At 44.8% G+C, this 17651-nt stretch overlaps 1 protein-coding gene across 6 annotated transcripts in view; it reads left to right on the top strand.

Annotated features, from left to right (window-relative positions):
- AUTS2 (activator of transcription and developmental regulator AUTS2) overlaps positions 1-17651 on the top strand; it is a 791335-nt gene that overhangs the window by 717834 nt on the left and 55850 nt on the right. For all 6 annotated transcript variants that reach the window (XM_040613308.1, XM_040613316.1, XM_040613325.1 and 3 more), the window contains one exon: positions 328-376. In XM_040613308.1, coding sequence (XP_040469242.1) covers positions 328-376 — 49 coding nt within the window. The remainder of the gene's footprint in view (positions 1-327; positions 377-17651) is intronic.

The raw sequence follows: 17651 nt of genomic DNA, 5'->3' as shown, positions 1-17651 counted from the left end.
TCAATATCAGAATGTATTGGGTAATTACAGCACAAACATATAGTTTCTGTGCTGCTAATATGTTGAATAAGAAAATAAATTTCTTTATGAGATAGAATCCTTCCAAATAAATATCTGCACTGCAGGGCGGTGAAGCACAGCCAAACAGCACCACCTCACGGACGTTTTCTTTGGATACTGCAGCTCCCATCAGCTCCCTTGGTTTTGTCACCTGATTTGTTTCTCTAAAATATACATACATATGTGTGTGTGTATAAATATACCACCATGCCTTTTGAAATCTATCACTTGTAGAAAATGTAACATTTTTTTTTATTGGTCTTTCAGGCATCTGATGCCAGCTCTGAAAAACTGTTCAACGCTGTTACAAATAAAGGTAAGACTGCAATTCACATCACAAACATATTTTTTCCCCCACACATTTCTTTTCATGGCAATTTCAATGGGAGATGAAATGTAACTTGTCTTGCAGAAATGTCGCAATCAGCTTGTTAGTGCTTTTTATGTTTCTCTTGGTTTCAGACATGTTCTGTATGCTTGGTAATTGCTTTTTTTAATATAAAATATAGGCTTTAAATAATGCATTGCCTGCCAGGTCAGAATTAATTTAAATAACAATATTAGGGAATAGTTTATTTTACAAATGGCTTTAATTTAGGCTCATTTAAATAACTGTAAGAGTTTTCAAAATGTTTTAACTTGATTGTTACTCATCAGCTACATGATAGACGTGGAATTATGAATAGCCAATTTGCACTGCTGACAGTAATAACCAGCCAACGTTTAGTATTCACAGGATAATAGTCATAAACTATGGCTTACTGTGCTGTGTGCTTTCTGTAGAGTTAATAAATGATATAGAGGGCCACATTTAAATATTCAGTATTCCATTAATTTTTTCCAAACAGCAATCCAAAGAGAGAGTGGCTAATGATATAACAGTACATTAAGGGAAAATTTACCCTAAATCAGTGCCAGTGAGGTTCTGTGCAGAGCTTGTTCTGAAGGAGCATTATTAGAAAGACCATAGGCTTAGGGGATTTTTTATTTTTAATTCTTAATTTGATTTGGTTTGTGTTTATGCAAGGAAGGTCGAGGGAGCGGCTCTGCCAACGAGTGTAATACTGAGCCTTTAAAATGGGTCTGTTCTTTACCCCACTGTCCTACTTCTTAATGGCACTGCATGGTAACCGCTTAGTAAAAGGGTTGTGCTTCTGGCTGTGAACACAATGTACCCTACCTCGATGGTTTTTGGGGACCTTTGGGTCCATTTGCTTTAGGAGAGCTGGTTTTGTTGGGCAGGTGTGGATTTGCTCAGTGTTTGCCCTGTGCGCTTCTCACCAGGTGTGGGATTGTCATTCCAGTGGATCATCCTGTTATTTTTCTGTGTCTTTTAATTCTGTGAGACCGTACTGGTTTAACTGGGGATGGTACGTGATGTTTGGATTCCCATGCTGATACGCTATTGCTTCTGAAGGCTTTTGCTGCATGTTGAATTATACCTGTATTTAATGGTGTTTCGGGCCCGTATCACTGTTTTTCATAAATTAGCATCCTTTGGAGGTACAGTCTGTGATTTCTGAGGCCTGGCGAGGTTATGTCCCTTGGCGAGCTTACGCACCGTCTCTGATGGATGGCATTTACAGATCCCCCCTCGGCCCCTCCATAGGCGGAAAGTGGGTGACAAAGAGGAGCAGAAAGGAAGAGTTGTGTGTTTGGAGTGACCCAAGGCCCCCAAACTACATGTGACTGCATCTTTATTTTGCTAATTCGCTGTAAAAAGCTTTGGCATCTGAGCAGCCCTTTCTTGGGGCTGGGCCAGGGCAAGGAGAAGCCTGGCGGTGAATCCATGAATCCACATTCCTGGGGCAGGCCTGTAACCAGGGCAGGGGCTCTCCTCCCCCGGGGGGGTGATTGATGAAGAGTAGGCCTCTCTTCCTCTTCCTTTCGTTTTCTTTTTTTTTTTTCTTCTTTTTTTTTTTTTTTTTTTTTTTTTTTTGAGTCAAACACATTTCCCACATTCTTATTTTTGTTTACTTACCCAGCTTAATTCGTGGCATCTATTTGGCTGTGAATACCCATGCTTGACAGGGAGCCTTTTCTTCCCAGATACTTTTCTTTGGTGATTTAGTTCCCTTGAAAGGATTAGGGTTTCTTTGTGTAGCCTAAAATCAACATGGGCTTTTCGAAGCTTTGCTTGGGAAACCGTACACAAATAAGCTTTTTAGTTGATGGTAGATTATTCCTTTGCCCCTTATTTCCATCAAAATGGCGTCTTTCTTTTCTCCTCCTGAGTTTCCCCTTAAAGCCATATGCTAATTCCTGTTGGTAACATGAATGACAAGGGAAGAATCAATGCAAATCCAGGTGCGGCCAAACTAGGCTGACTGGTATTTTTTTTTTCCTTTCTCCACCCCCCCTCACTTTTTTTTTTTTTTTTTTTTTTTTTTTTTTGCACTGCAAGAAGGAGATTAGGGGGAAAGAGGGTGGAAAAAGCATAGGGGACAGTTTTGTTAAAGGGATTAGCATTCAAACTACTAAATATCAGGAAAAGAGCCTCAAAAAAATCCTCTGTGTGGAGATAAAGTCAATAACCGCTGGCAGCCCAGGTGCAGGGGCTGGAGGCAGTGGGGGGGCTGCTGCCTTCCCTAAGCGCCTGCCCTGGGGACGGCTGGCGACTGCCCGGGCGCTGTCACTTTGATATATTCCAAGTTCAAGTTCTCTCTCTGCAATTCAGTCTGTTTGCTTCCAGGCCAGTTCTTTCCCCCCTGTGTTGTCCATGGTTGCTTTTGCCAAAAGCAATAAAAGTCACTTGTAAGAAAGGTCAGATTTAGCATTGGGTAAATCATGATGAAACCTTCAAAGCTTCTGGCTGATGGAGCAGGCGGGGGGGGGGGCGGCTCGGCAGACTGACAAGTGCACATCCCTCTGTCCACAGCCTTCCTCTTGGATGTCCCACGGCTACCAGTGTCTCACATGTGCTGTTTTTCTTTTTTTTTTTTTTTTTTTTTTTCCCTCTTACCACTTTTATTTTGCAAATTTATTTATAGCTGAGGTAACAGAGATTACAGAAGTAATGTGTTTACAAAGCATTTAGAAATCCTGAAGTGTTTTAGGTCTTGTATATACATTTGGACCCTTTTGGTCATTTAGTTGTGGATTTCAAGGCTGAAGATGAGGTCAAGCTCTAGGTGCAATGAATTAGTGTGGCTGTGTCATGCAGAACAGTCCCTTCCTCAGAAATGCTGACAATTAAAAAAATCTCGAGCATAGTGAAATCCCCCCAAACCTCCCTTGAAGGGGCAGCAAAACCCCTTGAGAAGTCTCTCAGCTTCCATTTGGGAGTTGGCTGCCAATGGGAATGGGAAGATGCATCCCTAAATCTAGATGGGTCCTGTGAGTTTTGGGGGGCAGCATGTGGGTGTTGGGGCCCCTCAGGGCTGGGGTCCGTGTCCTAGCCGAGCGATGCTGGGTTGGAGAGGGCTGTGGGGTTCCCACATCAGCTCCACTGCCAGAGGTCCCCAGCCCTGTGCCGTGTCTGCAGGAGGGCTGGGAATTGGGGAGGCACCTGCCTTGGTCCCCAGGGCAGGGATCGCTGTAGCTGCTGCTGAAATGAATTGTCCCTGGTTGTGAATCAGAGCCCTGCGCTCCATCGCTTGGGCAGGAACGCTTTACCTTGTCATGTTTAAAATTATCCAGGGAAATAATTCCCATGGAAATCCAGGTGGCTGTGTTGGGAGGTAACCACCAAAGGGTCTGGGCCCTTAGTAATGCTTGAGAAAGCAGCTGTTAACATCTGAGTAAATGAGATGGACAAGGGATGGAGGAGGAATGCGTCCCCACCTGCATCCCCCAGTCTGTCCCCTCCCTCCCTGCAGGCTGGACCTTCCTGTTTGGGATTGCTGCTTGGAGTCCCTATGTCTTTGAACGAACATAACTTTTCCTTACCCTCTGAGAGCGTCAACCTTAGCACCATTAATCCTGGCCAAAGTATAGGTTTTGTTCATGAATTTTTGTAACATGACTTATCAGCATAATTAAATTCCATTATCTCTTAATAATTTAAATAGACACATCTGAAGCTGTAGAGCAGGCAGCTCCTGCTACTACTATGTATTTCATTTATGTTAACTCCCTCCTACGTACCCTTGGAAAACAGCTTTTCCTGGAGGGAGAAATGAATCCCAAAGTGATGAAGTTTTCATTTGTGCTGTGTATTGAAGTTTGCCTTTGATCAGAAACACAATTGGGCTGTTACAGCTTTTTATGTTCAAATTGTTTACAGGATGTTCATGTAAACTTTATGAATCCTTCTGCTTTGTGGCACCACCAGCTGTCAGGGAAATATTTATACTCTCAGCTGGAGGTAGATCAAGGCGTCTGGGTTACTAGTCGTCACTGCTGGCTGAAATAACTGGTCAGGTCAAGCCCTGGCATTTTGGGTGGTTCTGTGGTGGTATCCCTCCCTAGAAAAGCAGGCGTGTTGTTGTTTCTCCCCTGTTCTGTCTGTGGCGAATCGTTTCTTAAGGATCCTTTACAACAGCTGTTTCCATAAACAAGTAGGGAGCTAAAGCTGGCAAATACTTCTCTGCTGATCCCATTCACAGGAGATCCTTGTCTGTGGAGAAGTGCTCTCGCCCTCTTGGAGTAAACCACCCCCACAGCATCTGATGAGTATAAGTGGATCTGTTGCTACGTAGATGGCATGTGTGCAGCGTTGGCATGGTCAGCGTGCCAGAGAACTGACTGCTGCTGCCTCCCTCCTTTTCAGGGGTCTGCAGGAATCTATAGAATGACCTTACTCGCTCGGTGTGTCTTCTCAGTGTTGCTTTCAATGTTCGGGCGTGCTGCTGTCTGCATACGTTGGCCCTCCATACTGCTACTTCTCCTCACTGAAATGCTTCTTCCTAGCTTGCTGTTAGGGCTCCGGTGCAATATCAGTGCTGCAGGCAACCCGCCCACCGGCCAGCAAGCCTCAGGGACTGCTGAATCATGTGAGCTGTTCTGCAGATTTTTTTCTGTGGTTGTTACAATGGCTCAACCTCCTGAAGTGATGCTGTGATGATGATGTCTCCTCGCCTTCCCGGTGGAGACTTCCCTGGTGGCTTTGGATCGCTTGGTTTGCCTGTGTTTCATGGGTTTCAAAAGGCTTTTCAGTATTCTCCATGTGGGAGTTCAGTGGCTGGTTAGTGAGGGGCTGAGCACTGGAAAAAGCCTCCAGTTTGGCGGACCCCAAGTTTCTTGTACTTGCGAGTTAGACTAGAAGAACTGGTGTATGCATCACTTACTCTCTAACTTCCATGTCAGGCAGATAAAAAAGTTAATATATGTCTTGAAGAGGTGGCCCTTTGTGCTGGAACATGAAAGAGCAAGGCAGTTATTTTTGTGCCGTGAAGACTTCATATGAGCAAGAGCACATCCCCTTATGGCTGCCTCTCCTGAACACAAACCACTCCTTTCCATCCATACGCTTTCCATGCCCCCTCCTTCTTTATGTGCTGATGTCTTTTTGCCTGGGACGTGGCAGTCAGGTGGGGTTGCCAGTGCTGGGAGATTGCATAGCTGTTCTGTAGCTGCAGGAAAAGGTCGCTGGATAATGTGATGTACACAGTGTGCCCAGAGGGACAGGTGAAAGTCAAAGGTGATGTCTTCCAAAACTTTGGATTCTTAAAATCTAAAACTTACAGTCTTAGAGAACAGGAGTCTTCCAAGGCTTCTGTAGGCACTGGCTTTTCTTGACCAAAGTAGCAGAGGGAGACAGTTGAAAGTGTTGTTCTGGGCATCCTTGCCTGTTTGGACTGGTATTGGGTACCTTTTGGTGTCAGTTGGCGATTGTATTCCCCCAAGAGTTCATTTAAGGCTGTTCATTTTAGCTAAGTCAGACTATTCCAGTCTTAGCAAAATGGCAATATTTACTAACACATAATTGTATCTATTCTGGAGAGAGTGTTTGTTTTATGGATTAACTTGTATTTGAATTTCTAAAAAAAGACTTATCAGCATTGGGCTGTAAAATAACAAATCATGATAATTGGTTCAAAGCAAGGTGGGAAAATTCTTGGGACAGGAGCAATTTGATGACAAAGACCCTGACGCGACATACCTGCAGTCAGTGGAGGCCAGGCTGGAGTCTGGAGTGAGATTTCATAACTGGAGCATCCTGCAGACCTCCCATATCTGGCCGCTGTTAGTCTCTCCCTTGTAATAAAATGTTGTTTTCTCTGAAAATGTATGTTTATTTAACTAGGTCTCTTTTTGCTTCACAATCTGGATTCCATTCAGTCAGTTACCACTCCAATTAACTAACAATTATTTAACATTAACAGTAATTACAGACGCCAGTTAAGCGCCTACAGATGTCAACTGTTAGCTTTGTACCTAATCACTCAATGAAATGGAGAAAGTTCAACAAACATCAATTAGCCAAGCAATTAGTATGAGGTAGGAAAGAGCATGTTATCGTGTGTGAGCTGATTCAATTTATTTTATTTTGTCAGTAAAACACACACGCAAGCACGCAGACAAGCAGCAATAAGTTGCTGAGATTAGATAAAGCTGTATTGTTTTGCTGTTTATACAAGCTTTTTCCCCCTCCTCTTCTTTCCCTTACATAACTTAAACGTGCTTTGCCAGGCATTTGTTATCTTATCAAATACATTTCATTTCAATTGGAAAAGCACAGCAATGTCATTTCCAGCAGAGAGGCGAAGGCCGTTTACATCAGGTTTACACCAGCAGGCATGAGCTTTACCCCAGCAGAACTGTCACCTTAGCAAAGCTACTCCTGGGAGCAGGTTTAACCCGTGAGTTAAACCAAGGACCGCGTAAACACCAATGCGCTTCGTCAATGGATATGAGATTTTAGATAACACTGAACAATGTTAATTGGTTCCGTCATCTGATTTATCTGTGTACTTAATGTTGATGCTGGGTTGACCTGGGCTCCACAATGCCTCAGTGAGGCTGTAGGAGGGCAGAGGGGCTTCCTCGGAGGGTGGGTCAGCATGACCTGAGCTGTCCCAGCCCAGATGGGGTGTCTCCATCGCATGCTGCTGTCTGAAGAGCACTGTGTGGCTGCAGCCCTCCTGGGGAGCAGCTGTGCCTCCAGCAGCACCACATAGTGTTGTGCTTGTGTGGCTAAAAAAAATAATTAAAAAAACAAAAAATGGAATGGGCCATAAATTAACTTTACCGTCAGAAAGAAACAGTTGATTTCTAGCCAGTATCCAAGGTGTATTGCGAGTCTCTCGGTTAAGATCTTTTGAAGGCTGTAGACCTGTACAGAAAGTGCTCGGTGTGCAGCATGCGGCGTACACAGGGTGCCTGGGCTTCCCCAGTACCCAGCTGTGCTGCTAACCTGCCACTTCACCTCTGTAGTCCCTTTTCCCATAGGATCTCATGTCTTCTCACTTGGCACAATTTCACACCCCTTGCTCAAGCTGTATTACATCCAGCTACTGTTAATTAGGAAAAAAAAAAAGAAGAAGAAAAAAAAAGGTATTCCAAAGTACCTCTCATCCTACAGTCTTGACAATGTGGGATATCAGTAGGAGATTCATAGGGGCATTTTTAAATACAGTTTCTGTGAGTGCTTCAAAAGCAAAGTGGCTTTCTTCTTCCAGTTCTCAGCTGTCCCCCAAACAAGAATTCTTCTGCCTTCATCACCGTGCCACCATACTTTAAATGTTTCTCCATGTAAAATGATCCTACAAAGTAAGATACTATTTTATCATGCAGACTGCCCACAAATTTCCACAAAGTTATTTGTATTAGTCATTGTTTTCCAAAGTGCAGGAGCAGGAGTGTAGAACTACAGGCAGATCTCGCTGTTGCTTTCCGAATTCTCAACTTTTTGGTTTCTTTCTAGAAAAACACAGAGTCTGAACATGTGAAGAAACCCTTAAGTATGTGACCTGAGTGCAGTAACACTTGGCTGAGTAGGCAGAAAAAGTGAAACTGAGCTTCCAAGTGAGAGCTACCACGTTCATTCGGCTGGCCAAGAGGAGCTTGTGAAGAGTGATACTTTAAACCTGTGGCTCAGCACAGGTTATCCAAAAGAAAAGGCAGGGCCTCGTCACGAAAGGGATGTTGCTGTTCCTCAAGATATGGAGAGGAGCAGAATAAACAGACCCTAATTTGTCCCAGTTTAGGCTTCAGTTCAGTACCGTCCTTCCTTGCTTGGCTGACTAAACACTTCTTAGCACTGAGCATTTACTGAAGGGCTTTGCTGGATGAGGCCACAGGAGGAAAACCTGCAACACCCCTGAGATTTTCAGCCACCCAGGTATCATTTATATTTCCTTTTTTTTCCTGTCCCTGGTGCACCTCTGTGGTTGTGGGGAGCTCGAGCCGCTTTTGCCAGTCCCTGGCCCCAGCAGGTCCTTCTGTCTTCTCCCACCGTGCTGCTGCCCTGGCTTTGCTTGGACTCAGCGAGCTGAGTGATTTCTTACCAGAAAGCCAAATGCAGCAAGAAAAGGGGGATGATTTTGCAGCTGAGGTGCCCAAGGGAAAGGTCTGGTGCAGGGGAGGGGGCAGAAGCGGGCAGGGGGCTGCCTCCACCTTCAGCACTGCATCAGCCTGGCCACAGCCCGGCTTCACCCTGCGCTCACAATGTGCCCTGGAATCGTTCCGTGCACGCGATTACTTGGTGTAACATAAACTATTTTCTAAGCTAGGAGTGACTAGTCCTCGGCTGCACAGCTGCTGGGAGCATGCTGAGAAATGCTTCAAGTGGCGTGCAAGCACGTGTCTGAAAGAGGCACTGCGCAGGGTTCAGCAAGCTGTTTTAAAAAGCCAGTGTAAATGGATACTTAAAAAGTCACAACCAGAAGAGCAGGTAAACCGATCTAAGTGCCATTTGGAGCAGTTAACGGCCTTGGCTTACAAGGAGAGTAAGGCGGGAGCTGAGGGTGAGGTTCCTTCCATACTTAGCAAAAAAATACTGTTCTAAAAACGTTTTTTCTTCTTCTTTTTTTTTTCTTTTATTGAGCACAAAAGGAGTGGGCAAAGTGGGGTCAGGGGAGAATTCCAAGTCCAAGAGAGCAAGACTCAAACCCCAGCAGCTGCTAGAGCCTGTGTTTACTATAGCAGGATCTCCCCCGGCACTTGAGATCCTGGTGTAAGGCATGGTCATGGCATGCCCAGACCTTGCCAGGGCCACCGGGCTGGTCCCTGTCTCCTGCTTGCAGCCAGAGCAGCTCCCCAACCCCTGTGCTACCCACCGCACCTATGGCCATCTAAAAGTCACACATGTTCTTCGCAGCATGGGTCAAGCCACCCTCTTCCTCAGCCCCCTATGGGAACCCTATCACTAGCTTCATACCATGCTCTGCGCTTCCTTTATGGGTTTTCACAAAATACTGGGGGGTCGGGTGGTGAGGGAGGTGGCTCTGGGGGGCTTGGGCTGCCTGGGCTGTAGCGAGGGAGGAACCCGCGGCTTTGCTGCTGTGTGTGTTCTATGGGATGATGGGAGGAGCAGGGAGAGGGATGAGGTGTCGCGCTACTGAGCTCCCGCAGTAATTTGGTATCATTTCCGAGTACTGCAAATCAGTGGGAACTTCTGAAAATTGGAAGCAAAGGAATTTTGAGTGGCTTGTAATAGAAAACAGCTGCTGCAGAGCAGGCTGCGTCCTAAGAAAAATGGCTCCATGAACATAGGTCTGCCATGTAGTAGAGCCACATATAAATACTTAGTTCATTTTCTGGGTTGTTAGTCCCATAAGCATTCAAACTTCATTTGTTAAAGGAAACAGCATTCTAAAAAGGAAAAACAGATGACCAAAAGCCCGGTTTGTCTTTTGCTTGCTGGTGGTGGTGGGTGGGTTGTGCCATTGTAGCCTCTGCAGCTTTCAGCGGTGTGATTGCTGCCGGGCTGCAAGAGCCCCTCTTGCAACAACAGCACCATTTTGTTCTGTGATAGTAACTGCAGGCTTTTTTCTTTTCTCCTTGCTTGTGACAAATTACTGAAATCTGACTTTGACAGTTTTTCAGTGCTGGGAAGGACCTGCTGGCTTTGGGGAGGTGTGAGCGACTGTGCCGGGAGTACAGCACCTGCTGTAAACCTCAGCCTCAAGTGTAGGTCTGCTGCAAAACATGGTGTAACAGCTCTCCTTGGGACCTTGGCGTAGCACAGAGAGAGGGTTGCCGTTAAGGGAATTGCTTTCTCAAGGTGGTCCTCAGGGTTTTTTTTATGGGGGGCAATGAGGCACTTCAAGCTTTCATAGATGGAAAGTCTGATCAAGATGCCGAGTTTCTGACACTTCAGAGAGTGTGCTTGAATCTTTCTGGCGTCTGATTCCATCCAGGTGAGGTACCTAAACTGTTCTGTAGGTACTCCTGACACTCTTCCTGAGGTCCAAAAAGATCTTATTTGATTATGTGGAGGACATGGGGTCAACTCACAGGCTCTCACCTCCCCTCTTCAACAAGAAAGACAGAGGAATGATCTTGGTCTTCGTTTTGGTCTTAATTCTTTGCCAGAAGTTCAGTCTTGCGTTTCTGACTCCCAGTCAAGTGCTTGTTGTTGATTTGAAGGTGAGGATTATTGCTGTAGGAATAAGCAGCCTCCAGTGTCTTTGGGATCAGGGAGGGAGTTACCATATGGAGAGAAAAATGGAAAGCTGTCAGCGTTTTGGAAAAAGCAGTGTGGAAGGGCACTCCTGACCAGGTTCTCTGAATGCATACATCCAGCAGTGATGAGACTATGGTCAGGAACAATACTAGCAATCATGAAACACCATATATATCATCTTTTACCACACCAAAAGAAATCCCATGATTGCATCAGACGTGTTTAAAGCAGACCACTCTGGGCAGAGTTGTTTTGAAGACCATGGTTCTTGAGTAACTGGCTCATTATAATCCAGTTCATATTTGAACAGTCAAGTCTGATTGCAGATGGGGTGAGCAACCTTAGAGTACGCAGGCAATTGCTTGTAAATGCTAAACTGATTAACTCGTGCAGGTACTGGTCGTGTAACTGTGCCTGCGGTGCGGCTTGTGGTGGTGCTCTCTGTACATCAAGAGAGATGTCATAAGTCATCTGAGGCCAGACCCGCTGCCATTGCCATGAACAAACACATCCTTGTTGACTAGGCTTGGTTCAGCCTCCACAAGAAATGGTTATCTGTTGGTACAGAGGCTTGTTCTTGGGCATTTGTAAGGTTAAAACAAAACCAAATGGCTCTATGGATTGAATTAGAAAACTCTCATTTGTTTCTGTGATCCTGAGGTCATTTTTCTTGTCTTACGGCTTTTCTCCACACTACAGTCAGTTTTCCTTCCTAAAAATTGGCTGTTGTACCCACTCTTGTGTTTTCCCAATGGTTTCTCTAGATCAGTTATGCCCAAATTAGCAACCTAGGAATTTGTGCTTGGAGGGAGAAGAAACGAGAGCGCTCATCTCTACTGAACATGGTGGAGTTACTAGTGCTTATTTTGCAGAGTGGTTTCCTATCCATGCCTCTGCACAAATACTTTACAAAAGTAAGTACTTTCTTACAGTGACCCTTTTTAAAAGGTTCTGGCTAAATGCTGGCAGGTCATCTGGTGCTGCGCGCGAGCCCTGTGAGGCAGGCGGGACGCGATGTCAGGTCCGTGTGGGTAAAACCCCGTTTGGTCAGTCAGACAAGTCCGAACCATTTCTGCAGCGCGTACAGCAATAGCCAGCACGGCGGCTTCTGCAGAGCCTGGCCTGCTCGCCGGTGGGTGTGCTTGTGGGCATCGTCCACATCGTCCAGCTCACTGGAGCAATCTCATACGGACAGCAGGTGAAACCCACAGAGCAGGAGGGAGGGCTTACACCCTACTCGACTCCTCTTCAGGTCGCTCCAGTGCCTTAGGCACCGTGCGAGCCTTCCTCTCTTGGTGGTAGGTCTTGATTGAGGTGTTTTTCCCTCTGCTCTGCAATCATCTATATGCTGATTCTGGTTCTTAAATTCCAGGTTTTCAGAGCACCTTTTGTCCTGTTTGCGCAGCCTCTCACACAGTGCGTGGCTGGGGCTTGTGGGAATCACTGTAATACAATTAAATGTTGATAATAATCATCTGGCAGGCTTTTACACTTGTCCGGAAAGGGCTGGGTAATACGTGCATGTGGGACAAGTCTGTACATCTCTTGAATTAATAAAAAATTAAGTTTGTCGGCAATCCAGCCTGTAGTAAATTAACACCTTGCTTAAATAGCTGACAACTTGAAGTGGGGGGGTGGCATTTTAATAGTTAAGCTGGTTTTCTCTGTCTTCACATGCCCTGTCCAGCATCTCATCTTATTCAAATAACCTAATTGCTTTCCAGCCTTTCAACAAGGCATCATCTTAGCACCTTGCTGCCAAGACAGTTATTCACCTAAAGGCCTCATTATGTTTTGCCAGTATATCAGGGGCCAAAAATAACTTGACAATATCTGCTCGATATCCAGGTCTCTAAATGACAAACAAATAATTGGGTGAAGCAAACCCTAAGCACAGCACGGCTGACACAGACCACTGTGTGCAGAGCCCTTAATGATAACAGCCACCGCTCCGCCTGCTTCATGTCAGAGCAAATCTTTAAGCAGCAGATAGTGCTGAGATGCGAGGGTGACAGCTTGGGAAATAGCGTGCTGGTTATTGCAGCCGCTAAGGAGGGTCTCTTTGGCGTTCTGTGACAAGTTGCTGTCATTTTCCTGCAGGTAAATGGCTGACATCTTGGAACAAAGGCTTAGCAATAGCATTAAAAATAATAACAATAATAATAATCAAAAAAAAATCGCACGCATACCGTCATCTGAGAGGGTTTATGGGTGGGCCAGGAAATGATCCATATTCCCCTTTTAATCTGACTCTATAATTAATTTAAAGTTGATTGCTATGAGTGGCTGTGCATCCTTAAAAATTAGATTAGCCAGTAAGTTGTCTCTAATGATAGTTTTTATTGCTCTGGTAGTTTACACAAAAACAATGAACGTGCTTTTCTTGGAGCATGTTAGTGCATCCCGAGAAGGCACCAAGGCTACCTCAGAGTAGGGTCTCCCCAGTAAGGCAGGTCCTGTCATCATGGCCCCGTGGCTGGGTGCTCCTGCGTGACCGTGGGGTGCGGCTGCATGCAGGGAAGCACGCTGGGGGCATTCCTGTGTATTACTAACCCTGTGTGACTTAGGGTACATGGTAAAATCGAGCGGGTACATTAAGAAGTGTGTGACAGCCACAGTGACTTGAAATTTCTTGGAATTGTTCCTTTTCTTAATGTTACCTTTTCTGTGCAGATGAGTGAGTGGCAAATCATGATTTTCAGCTGCATCAATACATGTGCGTGTGCACAGGTTGTACTAACAGCTGAGCATGGGAATTAGGATTTTCCTGCTAAAGTGCTTGTGCTTGCTTCTTAGGCATAGCCGGTGTTGGTAAGTAGCTGGTGGGGCAGAGGAAGAAGCAGTATTATGATGTTACTGAAAGTGGTTCAAAAAGATGCTGAGGGGGGAACGTTACGTGTTTTGGCAAGGAATCTGTAGCATTTTTCTGCAGTGTTTTATGATTGTGCTGCTGCTAGCAGTTAAAACTAGGAGTGGCCAAAAAAATTCAGGCAGTTAAGGGAACTTCAAAGCTTAAGAAAGATGAGCCTAATTTGTAGGTAAAAGTCTGCTTTTGTAATTACCATGTCTGTGTTGTTTATTCTAGTAAACATATGGATAAAGTAATTGCAAATGCAAACAAATACAGGAGGCAAGGAATATGATTCCATCTTCGACCTGATTCTTCAGGAAATAATGAACAGACCTTAGCAGTTTTCATTTTAGTATTTAGGTTTTTATTTGCTTTCCTTTGGCTAAATAGAACATGAGCACTGCTTAAAATCCATGGTTTATCGCTGTGCATTCATTTTCTCTCTGCAACTTAAACTTTGTCCTTTGTAGATAGAGTGAATATATTCTGTTAGGCTATGTTTTTAATATATAAAAAGCACGCAGATAACTTGCTCTGACAGGCAGAAGGTAAATGATTTCCCTAGATCTCAGGCAGTGTGGACTTCTTTTTTTTTTTTTGTTAAAGAAAGAAATTGCTTATACTCTATTTACCTTTTCCCCCGAGGAGTAAGCATGAGGTGTAAGCATCACATACTTGTTGACATGGTGTATTTGAGTTTTCTATTCATTGCAGCAACACGTAGCCCAGAAGCAGATTTCCTGAAGGCTATTTAATGGTGCAACGTGCCGAACCTTGCTTTGTCAACAGGAACATTCCTGTGATTTTACTCAATAGCGAGCATCGTGCGAAATGGGAGATTCACAGAGTAATAATTCATGTGGTGTTGTGCAGATTAGGAAGAAACAGCGGCAGGATCTGAGCTGCTTATATTCAAGTATAAAAGTCCACAGAAGTGAATGTCTCTGAGACATCCCACAGCCTTTTGATGCAAAAGTTGTCGATAAGAAAAACTGAGACTAAGTGGCAACCAAAGTACTTGAAAGTATTTGAAGAGCAACGTAGATAAATATTCACTGTCAAATTATAGGGGAAATTCTTCAATCCTTGACCAAGTTTTCTGTGAGTTAGGGGTTTGGGGTTACGTGGGCCCCCAGAGTACCAAGGCATTGCAGGTCGGTGCAGCTCGTCTCATTTCTTGGTGTGAACTTGCCCAGCCCGACCCGCCACAAGCCCTCCCGAGGACACCGCGGGGGTGTTGCGGTGACTTACTTGACTCTGCTTGAACACGTTCTTAACCAATTTAAAATGTTAATCGATAGAGCCGTGTGCGCATGGGCTCGTGTGACTGTGCCACCTCTCTCACCAGTCTGATGCTCTTAAATTCCTTCTTTAATTAGCGCTGTACAATGAACGCTGCTGCTGCTGCCCCTTGTAGCAGATGAAAGGAGGGCAGATGGTCTGGGTGTGACACGGGCAGAAAAGTTGATAGTTTGGGACAAAAGTGTGCTCTTGGCTTCATTCATGTGGTCGTGAGTAACATGATTGAAATTAGCTTCCATGGCTTCGTGGCGGTGTGCTCAAAGTTAGTCCTAAGGGAAAATTTCAGATCCCATTTTCTCATCCATGAAAAGAGCTGTAGATTCAGGCATCCCTTGAACAGCAGCAGTTAGCTTTAGAGGACAAAAGGTTTTACAGTTATGCACTGTTAAAATGTTACTTAAAAGGTAAACCAAAATTACACAGCCTCCTTTTTTGTTTTCTAAGTGTTTGCAGGAATGCAATTTCAAGCACATATATCTATGTATGTTTTTAATAATACTCCGGCATTTGACATGGTGTCGTGCCAAAAATGAAATCATTAATGAACTCCACAGGGTATTTATGCAGATTCAAAGCTGCTCATTACATCTATTTTTAAGTACGTTGCTGCATTGATGGCGAGGGGAATTTGTTGAAACCTGTAGTGTAAAACTTGTAATTTTGTTTGCTAACACTTGCAAAAGATTACAAATGTGATCCGAGGCCTTTTGAAGTCAAGGGGAGTAATGGGATCATTAGCGTAGGAATTAGTACATGTTTTTCTAATATAACACTCTCACACACCGCTGTGGGAGAAGCTCCCGCTCCCTCCCTTCCCCCGCCTCCAGCGTGGGGGATGCACACGGCAGTGGTGGCACACGGGGTTCTCCTGGAGCGTGGCTGGGCCAGGGGCTGGGACATGGCCTCCGGAGTGTCCGTGGAGTCTCCGTGTCCATAAAGGCTGTCACTGGATAATTATAAAAGAAGGAGTCTCAAAACTTGTTACCCTTGGAGCCAGTTTTCTGGCTTTTCTGCTTTTCTGCACGAAAGGTGCATTTTGAAGAAGCACCAATGTCGGCATGCTGGGTATTGCCCAGGAAAGATGTTTCCAGAGGCCTTCAGCATCAGTATTGTTTTCTGTGAGCCGCTCTGCTCCCCAGCAAGGTGCACAGCGGGGATACGGATTTACAGATTTACCTTCTTAAAGCAAGTGAAACAAAGGGGCATCAGAGCCAGATGCAAGTGCAGTTTTTCATACAACAGGGTGGAAAGAGCCTCTTGTCGTGGCAGGGTACAGACATGAAAAAATAACGTTCTACGTGTCTGCAGAAGCAAAAGAGAGTTTCAGTTTGCTGCTGGTGTTTGGTTCTCTGCAAGTGTTTAATGGGTTTTGCTGAGACATGCTCCCAATTGTAAAATGGTTCTGGAGCTGACAGACTTTGCTCAAGGCAAATTCTTTTCATTAAAAAAGGATTTAACTAATTAGACCCAACTGTCGGCTGACAGGTTAATTGATAAGGGAAGTGGGCCCAGTAACCTGCAGGTGAGATTATATTGTGACTTTAAATCTTTATAGTGTCTGATAAAACTTAGTCTTTCACTGGAATGTCAGAAAAATCAAGCTGGCTTTTTTACAAGGCATAGTGTCTGAAAAGATTTGCAAAAAAAAGCTGCAGTTTCCTAAAATGCATTTTTCAAAGTAAAGGTATGACCCAGCAAGTTAAGACCAAGGTAAGACTCATTGCAGCTGATTCAGTGGGAGCTTTGCACGTTTACACGCTGGGCTCACAGACAGTTCCGTTGCGGCTGATCGGCAGCTTACGTATAACTTCTTTAATTAGCTAAAATAAAACCTGATGTGTCTTCTTTTTGACTTGTTGAAATAAGTAGTCACTTGGTCCAATAAATACTCATTCCGGAATCACTCGTTGCTAATCATTTGCTTTTTAAAATGGAAGTGAGCTTGCGAGGGGGGTTAGTGGCGATGGGCAGGGAGCAGCGGTGCTGGGAGCCCGTGCCGGGACCTGCCAACACGTCAGGGCGGTGCCTGTTCCAGATGCTTCTGGTGATCATGAACAACAAAGAGGAGGACTTGTGTTAGTTATTCTTCAGCCATGTGGAAACCATATTTTATAGGGTAGAAAGATAATAATGAAAAGACAAGTAATTATGACGGGGTCTGAAAAAATCCAACTGGAAAGCTGTCTTGGCCGCCACCCAAGTCCACTGGAGCTGTAGGAAGAGGCTGGGATGGGTGAAAGCCACCCACTCGTCTGTATTTAATGCTTTCTCCAGGTTATTCTTTTGATCTGGATATCAACTTCCTTTATTTTCATGTGCCCGGATAACATCTAGGCACAGGAGAGAATGGCTGGCAGCGTGAACGTCGGTTTGGGTGTTAGGCAAGCCAGGTGGGACCAGCGTGGGACTACGTGGAGGAGTTACGGGAAGGTGCTGGGCAGGACGGTCCCTGTCACTTGTGCTGCTGTAAAAATCTGAGCGTAGTTGAAACCTAGTTTTTGGCAGTCTTTCTGCGGAAAATCACTGGTGTGAAGAAACATGTTTCCTGGTAAGCTGAGAACAGCGTATCACTCATCAGATTCAAAGGAAGAAATTTCAGCTGTTATAAATTAGGTGATTTACACACACTAATTATAGCTGTAACTATAAGTTTTGGAGGGTGAGTCCTGTGGATTTATTGTAAGGGTTGTTTTCATTGGCATAGTCGTACCTGACTGTGAGAGCTGAGACGTTTCTGTTACAGTCCTTGCCTCTTGGATAGAATGAGATGCATGGATTGTGGATATCAGTGTAATCAGCCCTGCTAAGATGTCAAAACATAGAAGGTCGATCCTATCATAAAGTCTAAACCCATCTTGTTTTCCTTTTCCTTCCCACCCCCCTTGTGCTCCATCTAAAATAAATAACGAAAAATAACTGAATGAATAT

This window comes from Falco naumanni, chromosome 1 (genome assembly GCF_017639655.2).
Source record: "Falco naumanni isolate bFalNau1 chromosome 1, bFalNau1.pat, whole genome shotgun sequence".
NCBI lineage: Eukaryota > Metazoa > Chordata > Aves > Falconiformes > Falconidae > Falco > Falco naumanni.
Note: the sequence above shows the minus strand (reverse complement) of the source record. Positions and strands in the feature narration are given on the sequence as shown.